This window comes from Acyrthosiphon pisum, chromosome A1 (assembly GCF_005508785.2).
Source record: "Acyrthosiphon pisum isolate AL4f chromosome A1, pea_aphid_22Mar2018_4r6ur, whole genome shotgun sequence".
Taxonomy (NCBI): domain Eukaryota; kingdom Metazoa; phylum Arthropoda; class Insecta; order Hemiptera; family Aphididae; genus Acyrthosiphon; species Acyrthosiphon pisum.
Window position 1 is genome coordinate 122093201 of NC_042494.1, and position 10642 is coordinate 122103842.

General features: G+C 29.8%; 2 protein-coding genes across 2 annotated transcripts; one reads left to right on the forward strand and one right to left on the reverse strand.

Annotated features, from left to right (window-relative positions):
* Window positions 1-2893, forward strand: LOC100168202 (protein disulfide-isomerase A6 homolog). Its single transcript, XM_001948232.5, has 7 exons — window positions 1-385; window positions 475-671; window positions 750-1148; window positions 1216-1425; window positions 1494-1651; window positions 1820-1978; window positions 2061-2893. The coding sequence occupies exons 1-7, from the start codon at window positions 370-372 to the stop codon at window positions 2224-2226; spliced, it is 1305 nt and encodes a 434-aa protein (XP_001948267.2). The 5' UTR covers window positions 1-369; the 3' UTR covers window positions 2227-2893.
* A 3791-nt stretch (window positions 2894-6684) lies between these two features.
* Window positions 6685-10642, reverse strand: LOC100572661. Its single transcript, XM_003245441.4, has 4 exons — window positions 10265-10642; window positions 7653-7817; window positions 7146-7235; window positions 6685-6977 (listed from the first exon to the last, which is right to left on the reverse strand). Exons 1-4 carry the CDS (start codon window positions 10329-10331, stop codon window positions 6805-6807), a joined length of 495 nt encoding a protein of 164 aa, XP_003245489.1. The 5' UTR covers window positions 10332-10642; the 3' UTR covers window positions 6685-6804.

The window sequence follows — 10642 nt, forward strand, 5'->3', positions numbered from 1 at the left end:
TAACGCGAGACTGCGAGAGTCGAGAGATTTAGGTTGTCGCCGCCGTCGTTATTTTGTCTCTTCCGATAAGTTCCTCATAAACGGCGGAGACGCAAACACAAATCACGTAACCTAATCGGACGCGCGCACGTCGACAAAGGACGCTCCACGCACCGAACAACCAGCCGGCGGCAAACACGATCGCGTCACGATTTCCTTATCGCCCACACTCTAGCGAGTGCCATAGAACGTCCTGTCGTCTTCCGATCGAGCGGCACTCCGGCACAATCGTCCCCTGACTCCCGCTGCGCGCGTCTAAAATATTATTCCTTTGTTCTCGATTTCCTCCGATTTTCGATTTCCCGTTGTAAGAATAAAACGCCGACTGATATGAACCCGCTGTGCTGTAAGTAGTACCTGCATTGGACGCTCGTTCGCAAACTGCCGATCGCGTCGAATACGGCTCGTTGTTATTTGTTTTCGTGGTTTTTTCAGACGTTTTGTTAGCGGCCCTTGCCAATTCCGCGGTGGCCATATATCCGTCTAATTCGGACGTCATTGAACTCACCGATGACAATTTCAATCAGGTGCTCCAAAGCGTCGAGATATGGGTGGTCGAGTTCTACGCCCCGTGGTGCGGACACTGCCAGCGACTTGTACCCGAATACTCGAAAGCCGCAAAAGCCCTTAAGGTATAGTACTCACGACAGTGTTATGCGTTCCAGGTGCTGGCCAGGTTCTTATGCGTATGCTCCATCATTTTTTTTCAGGGTATCGTTAAAGTGGCTGCCATAGATGCCGATAAGTATCCGTCTTTCGCAGGTCGTTATGGAGTACAAGGTTTTCCTACTGTAAAAATTTTTGTTGATAAAAACAAACCACAAGATTTCACCGGAGATCGAACGGCTGTCGGTATTACTGATGAAGTCACCAAAGCCATTAAGAATGCCATTAGCGCTAATCTCCAAGGTGTACCTTATGGATCATCTAAATCGTCTAAAAAATCATCATCTGGTGACGACGTTGTTGAACTGACTGATTCAAATTTCGATAAGCTTGTATTGAATTCTGATGATATTTGGTTGGTTGAATTCTTTGCCCCATGGTGTGGACATTGTAAAAACTTGGCTCCTCATTGGGCAGCAGCTGCTTCAGAACTCAAAGGAAAAGTAAAGCAAACATTGTGTCCCAATATCATTTTAAAATTGAGTCTTTATGATTATTTATGCTTTAAAGGTTAAACTCGGAGCATTAGATGCTACTGTGCACTCTTCAAAAGCTCAAGAATTCAACATTCGTGGATATCCCACAATTAAATTTTTCCCATCTGGCACATCCAGTTCAAGTGGAGCTGAGGAATATACTGGAGGAAGAACATCTTCAGACATTGTTAGCTGGGCAATGCAGAAACATCAAGAAAATGTACCACCACCAGACATTATTGAGGTAAGGTTTTAGAAAGTAGAATGAATCAATAAACTATGATTGCTTAATTTAAATTGTATATTAAATAGATTGTAAATGAAGATACATTCAAAGCTGGGTGCTCAGAGCATGCTCTGTGTGTAGTCTCTGTACTACCCCACATTTTAGATTGCCAGGCCAGCTGTCGTAATGAGTACCTGAATACATTACGCTCATTAGGAGATAAATTCAAACAAAAACTTTGGGGGTAAATTATATTTCAATATATACATTTTTTTCTGCTTCATATATTTTCCACACATCACGTATCTTCGATTTTACCATATTCTTGTTTCTTGTTCTTATTCCTACTGTATTTTTTTCCTTACAATAGTTTGTAGTTTATTGTTAAATATGATTCTAAAAAACTATTTAGATGGTTGTGGGCCGAAGCAGGCAAGCAGCCGGAATTAGAATCAACACTAGAAATCGGTGGTTTTGGATATCCCGCTTTGGCTGTGCTGAATGTTAAAAAAATGAAGTATTCAATTTTAAGAGGGTCATTTTCAGAAGATGGTATTAAGGAATTTTTAAGGTATGCAATAGTTATCTATTTTTTTTTCTAATAAATTGATTTAAATTGTATACTGATTAAATATGTTTCCATTCTTGAACAGAGATTTGTCTTACGGTCGTGGTACAACTGCCCCAGTCAAAGGCGCTGCATTACCAGAAATTCAAGCAACCGAACCTTGGGATGGTAAAGATGGTGAATTACCAACTGCCGATGATATTGATTTATCTGATGTTGACTTAGACGATCTTCCTAAAGAAGAATTATAAACACATCTCCGGTCTCTCTTTTTTTTATATTTTATATTTTTTAAGACTGAACAAGTTTTGCTAATAAAATGTTTAATTGTAACACTTAACAGTCAACCTTCTGGTTTAAACTTCAATAAACTAACGTATTATAATCAGAAAATTAATATTAATTTGAAGAAAATACACTCATAATTTGTAACTTATTAATTAACTAGTTGTTAAAAATAATCTAAATAATACCTAGATTTCCACCTATTTATGTGTAATATTCATTTTTAAGATAATAATATCAGAGTTCAATTTTTGAAGAATGTTTTTTTTATTTAATTTTTATTATTATTATTTTTAAAAATCCATTGTAATCCGTAGTTGATTAAATTGTTTGATGGTATTTATTATAATTAATAATAGTAATAATTTTTAAATGGTAACTTATTGTATTTTATAATCCTTCAAAGTAATAATAATTATTTAATTGAATTATTAATGGCGCACACTTGTAATACATTATTTTAGAATGAAATGTATTGGTTTGTAGATCAGAAATCTGCAATAAATTGTGTTTAGTGAATTGGCCAAATTGATACTTTGTATAAAATCGAATTTGATGATGCTATTAGAAATTTATAATAACGTGGGTTTGTAATGTTGTAATTTGAAAAATAAAATCCTTAAGAAAAATTAATAAAGGCATTTATTTGAAATATTATTATTTTATTATAATAAACCTTTTTAAAATTTATTATTTGCAAAAGATAAAATAGGAGATTATTGTTAATTATATAATGAGTAAAAATGTTTTCAAATAAATCTGCATGCAATAGTATAAAATCAACAAGACTATTCATGTTAAGAAGGAACCTCTCCAACAAATAGTTTTTGCTATACGGTGTTCAGGTTACACTGCCCCAAAAGGTGATGAGTGATGACAATAAAATATATTGTAAAACCAATACATTCATTATTCCGCTCAAAATTGCATCAATATATTTTAATTAATTTAAGAAGTTTTTTTTTATTTATTAAAAATGTACAATCGTAAATAATTTTAGATTTTTAGCGGAGCATAATGTGTATTTTTTTTCTCTGTCAGTAACATTTTGGGTTTAAAAAATGCTCCGATATCCTAGATCATCATCTTTTCTGATAGAAAAGTAAATCCAGTTGGTACTTTTGGGAGGTCAAAATAGAAAATGGCAAGTAGTTTTAAAAAACGTCTAGATAAACAAAAAAAAAGTGGTAATTTTTATGCAAAAATTGTTTTGGTGTAACTCAAAAATTAATAGCCGTAGACCCTTCAAATTTTCACCAAATATTTATATAAGCATTTTCAATGAATAGTAACAATTTTCGTATTATTTTGACTCTTTTTGAGCTGGTTATAGTCTTGAGACATTTTTTTAAAATTATTCTGGATAAAAACTTTTTCACTTGGTAAAAAGCTTGGAAATTTAGTACATGGTTCCTCATAAGTTTATAAGTTTCTATTCATTATATTATACATTATATTATTATTCAAGTTCAAATATATTAAATATACATAGGCACAATTATTTTTATATGTTTTTACAGTTTATATTTTGACAACATTTCGAAAATAATCACTATTTGTCTTAAGAGTAAAATCACTCATTACAAAAAAGATATAAAATAATATTTTTGAGAGAATGACATATCAATTTTATATTTTATTGTAATTCGACTTTCAAAATAAGCAAAAAATGTTTGTAAATTTAAATTATATTTAAATTGTTTTGAGACAATATTTAGACAAGTTGTTAAGTCATTCCCTCAAAAATATTATTCTCTATCTTTTTTGTAATGGATAATTTTACTCTAAGATTACTTAAAAACATAGAATAAACGATTCTGCGTAAATGCGTTTTGTCTATGTTGCGCGTGGGCCAGAAAGAGAAAACAAATAGTGCGCTGACATCCTCTTAAGTCATATACTCATATCTATTATCTAAACGAATCACGAATGTCACTTCTCAGACAGGTCAGGAATAGAACTCTCCAGTACCTATCTCTCTAATTTTAGCAGGCGTTCCCCAAGATGCAGTTTCATCTCCAACTATCTTTAATCTGTACTTGGCAGATCAACTTCAGTGGCACAAAATCACTCAAAGCCCTCTCAAAAAATAATAGTATACCATTTTTAAAAGTAAGTACCTATAAATTATAATTTAAAAAAAAATGTGTTGGGGCTTGAGCCCCTCTAAACATTTTTCCTATTTGCGCCACTGATCAACCCATAAACCCGAATGCGCTGACGACAAAGTAATTTACTAATATACTTCACTCACACTGGTACTCCCTCTGGTGCGTATAAATGAATGAAAGCAAATATGATGTACACCACTGATGTATACATTTGCTGACTGTCACAGTCAGCCCCCTCCAGTACACGTAAAAAACAAATCTATACCAAACTCCGACACCTAATTTTAGACAAACGTCTAACATGGGCTAGCTAAACACATTCACACAACAAAACTAAAATCAAATAAACAACTCTACATTCTAAGAACCCATCCTCGGTAAGTTCTCAAAACCAAAATTAACATAAACAATCTTATTCTTAATTGTATTTGGTAGTATTGTATACAGCTTTAGGCACTGCTAGAAAATCAAATGGATACATTAAAAATACAAGTTTCAATTAAAAATCCTTAGAATCATAACTTATGTTCCTCCTTATATTTTAAACCCACCTTTCATACATATCTACACATTCCTAAGGTCACTGAAACCGCCAAGCTAAACTTCTCTATAAATTTAGAAATCATCTTCAAATTCACACCAGCCCCCATATTAAAATAAACTACTATCTATCTCCATCCCAGGAATTACCTCTCGCCTCCCAAAAATCAACTACTCAAGCGACAATGGCCCAGACCTTAAATCACTAAATAACACTAAAAAAATATGTAGGTACTTTGGGGTTAAGAAAAAATTATAAAATAGTTTCTAAACTACTAACTAGTGATTTAATAATAATTTATTTGTACCTACGCTTCACTTAAATTGTAAGTATTAAGTGGAATTTCATCTTAAAAATAGTAATAGTAATTTATATCTCATTTAAAAAAATCAGTGATTTTCCTTTATCATTTTTAGGCTTCCTACTTTTTAATTCTAATTTCTCTTTAATTCAGACATTGTTATGACAATGATAAATAAATTAACTGATATTAATACTAATAGAAAATAAGACAGTTGATTCTTAAAAAGAAATCTTGAGATTGTTATTGTTACATTGAACTTATGAATGCGGTCAATGATTGTATTGAAATATAACTTAAAGTATTATTAAAGAGTAAAAACACAAGTAACAAATAAAATAATTTTTTTTATTCAGTTCTTACTTTTACAAACCTCCTAAATATTAAAATAGAATGTAATTTTAAAAAAAAACCTGTAATAGTGTTTAAAAACCAGTGGCGTAGCCAGGGGATGGGCTGATGGGGCTGCACCCCCCCCCCCCCCCGAAATGTTAAGAAAATTAATAAATTATTTTTATGGTCTATGATAGTCGCTCAAAAAGTCTTAAATTGTATTTAAAATATTTAAAAATGTACAAAAAGTATTAACACTTCAGCTATCTATCTGTGCTAGTACGTATTTAATGTGTAAAAGTGTAAAAGTTGATCAGCCCCCCCTCGAAAAAAAATCCTGGCTACGCCACTGTTAAAAACAAATTATAAAAATAATAAAACTGTTGAATATTTTTTGCACCAAATTTAAGAGGACGCGATACCCCTATGTGTTGTATCCGTCTTACAAGAACGTAACATACCAAATTTTACACTCAGCAGAACACATGTAGCTCCGTTCATTTAAAAATTAGAGTGAATTGACCTCTTATAAAATCTAAAGGTAAGATAATTATTTAGGCTACCTCATTAGCTTTTTAATATATTTTAATTTTAAAGCAAGTTATGAGTATTTTAAGATATACAAACAATTTACAATTTTAAAATATTGATAACTCGCTTTAAAATTAAAATATATTAAAAAACTCAAGAGGTTGCCAAAATAATAATCTTACCTTTAGATTTTATAAGAGGTCAATTTGCTCAAAATTTTTAACTGACGGACCTACAAGTGTTCTGCTGAGCATAAAATTTGCTATGTTATGCACTTGTAAGATGGAGCCAACACAAGCGGGTATCATATCCTCTTAATACATCATAATTAGATTAATAATACAATAATTATTAAGTTATCATTAAATTTGACATTTATGCATTTATAATGGAGTATACAAAAAAATATGCACTAATTAATCTCTTAGAAATAAATACAAATTTCAAAAATATTGTTCTGTAAACAGTTAAGTATAAAATAGTTTAAGGAACTGTTAAAAGGCAGTCACTGTTTGTAGATCTTATCAATTTAGTCAGTCATAAATTTAAACAAAGTAAAGATGCTTATAAAAAAGAAAATAGGAAACATTTAAAGGTACACAAATAATTGTTTTTCATTAAACATTTATATTATCACGATAATTTTTTTCAGAATAGAGTCAGTTAGTCACCACCACCTAGAGATTTTAATGTTTATTTCTTTATTGTTGAATTGTATGCATGGTCATTACGGTTTGGCAGACATTTGCATAACGTCATACTTGCGCTCTTTCTTGCACAGAATCGGATAAAACAGTACCCAATAGTAAACGGCTATGGCACCGAATATAATCGTTAACACTATTGCAATGATAACCCATGCTGAATGGAGAAGAGAGTTCTTGCGCACCAATTTCATATCTGTTTGATGTACAAAATATAAATATTAAATACCTAGGTATTGAAATAACATCACAAGCAAGAGGTAGGTACACAAAATGACTGCAAACCAACAATAATATAAGTTATAATTATAATAAGTTAGCGATAATTTTTCAACTGACAGTCATAGCAATGTAGCACACTCACTTTTGTGCACTGGTGGTGATTGAGATTTTTCTGACTCCTCAGGTTTGTCTTTATATTGACTTCGACTGTCGACATCATTGACAAATGCAACTGTGATATTAAACAGAAAATATTTGTATTATTAATATTGTGAAAGCAACATCATGGAGTAATGGTATTGACACATAATGGTATTTACTTAATAATTAATTTATATTATTTGTTTAATGTTATCTAATATTTAATACTACTTACACACCTAATCGTCACTCATAGGTTAAGACAGTTAATATAAGTAAATATATTTAATCAAAAATAAATTAATATATAAGATATAACAGTATAATATATTTTGTTGACACCTAAGTAATTATCTTTATTTACACTATATTTTGTCGTGTATTCATTTTTCATGAAAATATTAAATTAAAAATTAAGACTAGCATTTGGTCTTAACACATAACTTTCCATTAATAACCTAATTAAACAAATATCAGCTACTATGTATTATTATGATTTATGGGTTACCACTAGATTCATGATTACGCCAGCCCTGTACATTCTCCTTTGTTTGTGACCCAACCCGTCCCAACAACAACATTGATCCTGGCAACAAGAAAGTTTGACTATATCTGGGCCCTATTGACAAATTTGACCCCCTGCCAGAGCTTGAGCGGCCAGCACTCAAATGGTCTGTAAACAAAATTGTATTTAATATTTAAATCTTTATTGCATCTTTAACATGCAATTAGAAAGGTATATTTTTAACCATCACCTCCTAACTCATAAGATTATGTTTGTATTCTGTTTCTGTCCTCCACAATAAATGCTAGAATATGTAGTTATTTGTAATTTCTTCACATCATTTGAGGTAGGTATATTATTATTATCCCAAGATCAAGATTTAAGATGACATAAGCTACTGGATTCTTCATTACGATATTACTCATAATAAATTGTGTATAATAAAAATAAATAATATTGGTAATTGATTTTAAAATGTACCTAAATGTAAATTGAAATAAATGGCTTTTATTATTTTGTTATAGAACTTCAAAATACTGCAGGAAAAAGAAAAAACATTGATTTGACTATTTTAAATTACAAAATAGATACATCCAAAAATAAATTTTACACTCACATAGATAAATACAATTTAGAAAAAAAAATATGAAATTGAACTTTTTTTCGATAAAGATTAAAATCTATTTAAATAGAGTTATTAATTGTGCTCTAAATACAGCTCATATCGCATTACTTAAATTTTTTTTTTATTTCATATGGCGTAGCTATATTGGTGAAAAACAAAGCCTATTAAACATTAAATCAACAGAATATAAATAATTTACTAGAGCTAAGGTAGATTACTTCATAAAAACTTATTAATAAGTATTGTTGTAAAAAGAAAAATGTTAATATCTTTAAAATAAGAATAAATATAATATGTCATACCACTCATACCTGACATACCTAGATACTTAATTGTTGAAACACGTATATTTTAATTAACTAATACAATAATCACAATAATTATTTTGTTTTGTAACTACTTACATATTATTTAGGTACTTCTGTATTGTCACATAATATATTTCATAACAATAATATTTTTCTGTATCAGCAATATTTTAGAATAACAAGTTAATGACAAATATGATTAGATTAAATAACTATATGAACACATAAAACTTCTAAAAATAAAAAGGTGTTATAATATAATAAATTAAAAACAAATTTTTGCTAAAAGTAATAAAATACTTTGTTAAATATATTAATTTTCATTATAGGTAGGTACCTACCTACCTAATCGCTGTACCAGATTATAGATACAATATATAAAACTAGATAAGGGCTATTATGCTATATGCGCATACACATAGGTAAGTTTTAAATTAAAATTGTGGCCAATGTCAAATTGAGACTATATAATAAGACATAATTGAATTAATTGTTCAAAGATTCAAAGTACAAAAATAATATTATAGCAACCAATAATTTTGTATGCTGGCTAATAAAAAATAATATTACATTTTCAGGTTGCATGCTTAGTAAACAGATACCTATATAAATAATTTAACCAAAACACTGTATTATAATAGTCCTTAATAGATCATGAGAAGGTATTAGTGGCTGTTTTCACTAAACAAATTGAATGCAAAATGTGCAGTGTTTTAATGGTATATTTTGTAGAAAATATAATTGAAAAATTTAGAATATAAATTGATTCAACATCAATAAATTGTCAGTAAAGAACAAACTATAATAATGTTAAAAAGAGGGTGAATTGTAACTTTAATATAGGTATTAGTTTACTGAACAATGGTTAGCAGAACTCTTCACCAAAAAAATATAATATATGTATTAAAAGTTATAATTAGTTATGGGAGTACATTGAAGTTTATAAAATTCAAACATGAACAAGATTAGGTTAGTTAATATTAATATTAACAAGTAGGAACTATATTTCATCAGTAGGGATATCATTTTAATACAATTAAAATCTTGAAAAATGCAGAATCTATAAATTGTAAAATATTTTAAATTAAAAATAGTATAGTTAAATAAGTATGAATATGCGTACAGAACATATATAATATTTAGGCATAAGACGCAAAAGAAAAATAATTCTTAACATGAGTAAAAAGTTTTAATTTATGAAAATATTTTTACAAAAGTCAGCCTGATAAATAAAAAGTTCAAAATTATATTTATTACATAGTATCTAATTCAAACCTTATGATAAGGAACCTATGTTTAACAGTAGGTACGCTAAAAATAATGCTCTTTTCTACTATAATACTATATAATTCATAGTCCTATTCATGTATTCATCAGTGTGTTAAACCTTCTTTTAAACACAAAGTTAAGAATTAAAACAAGTAGATTTAAGACTACAATAAAATTAACATTGCCACAGGTACAAGAGACTTTAATGTTAAGACTAAATTGTGATGCCAAAGCAAATTTCTTGGTTTAGTTGTAAGTTATAACAAGTTAATAAAACCTGTGTACCTACAAATAATGTGTTAGTTAACTGTACCTAGGTAGGAATATAAAGATATTAAAGTTTTAGTTATCTGGTGATTTAAGGTCCCAAGTTAACTATTTAAACTATTGTCAATATTGAATATACGACTCACCAAGTAAAACTCCTAAGACTACTGCAGTTGTAAATAACAACTGCTTCTGGTGTCCTGCAAGAGACATAAGTAGGTATTTGTCGGATAAAAACACGAAATTCGATAATAGATAGTTGTGTCTCGCTGTAGTCCTTAAAATTCAAATAACGCCATAAACATAACAAGCGATATTATTAAATTTGTATACGAAAAAAACGACTATTCAAAAAAAGTAGGTATCCACATTCCACAGGTCGGAATAGGGTATTTGGATCGCATGCGCGTGCGTCAAACAACAAATAAACAATAACAAGGCTCGAACATGGTACATATTATATTATATTGTCTTGTCTACCATAGGACGTCGAACGTATATAACGATGAATAATATTACGTTTA

Coding starts and splice junctions, on each gene's coding strand:
- LOC100168202 (XM_001948232.5), top strand. Junction 672..749: donor AAGCCGCAAAAGCCCTTAAG/GTATAGTACTCA, acceptor ATTTTTTTTCAG/GGTATCGTTAAAGTGGCTGC. Junction 1,652..1,819: donor TTCAAACAAAAACTTTGGGG/GTAAATTATATT, acceptor AAAACTATTTAG/ATGGTTGTGGGCCGAAGCAG.
- LOC100572661 (XM_003245441.4), bottom strand. CDS start 10,331: ATGTCTCTTGCAGGACACCAGAAGCAGTTGTTATTTACAACTGCAGTA. Junction 7,818..10,264: donor AGTCTTAGGAGTTTTACTTG/GTGAGTCGTATA, acceptor TTTTGTTTACAG/ACCATTTGAGTGCTGGCCGC. Junction 7,236..7,652: donor GCGTAATCATGAATCTAGTG/GTAACCCATAAA, acceptor TTAATATCACAG/TTGCATTTGTCAATGATGTC.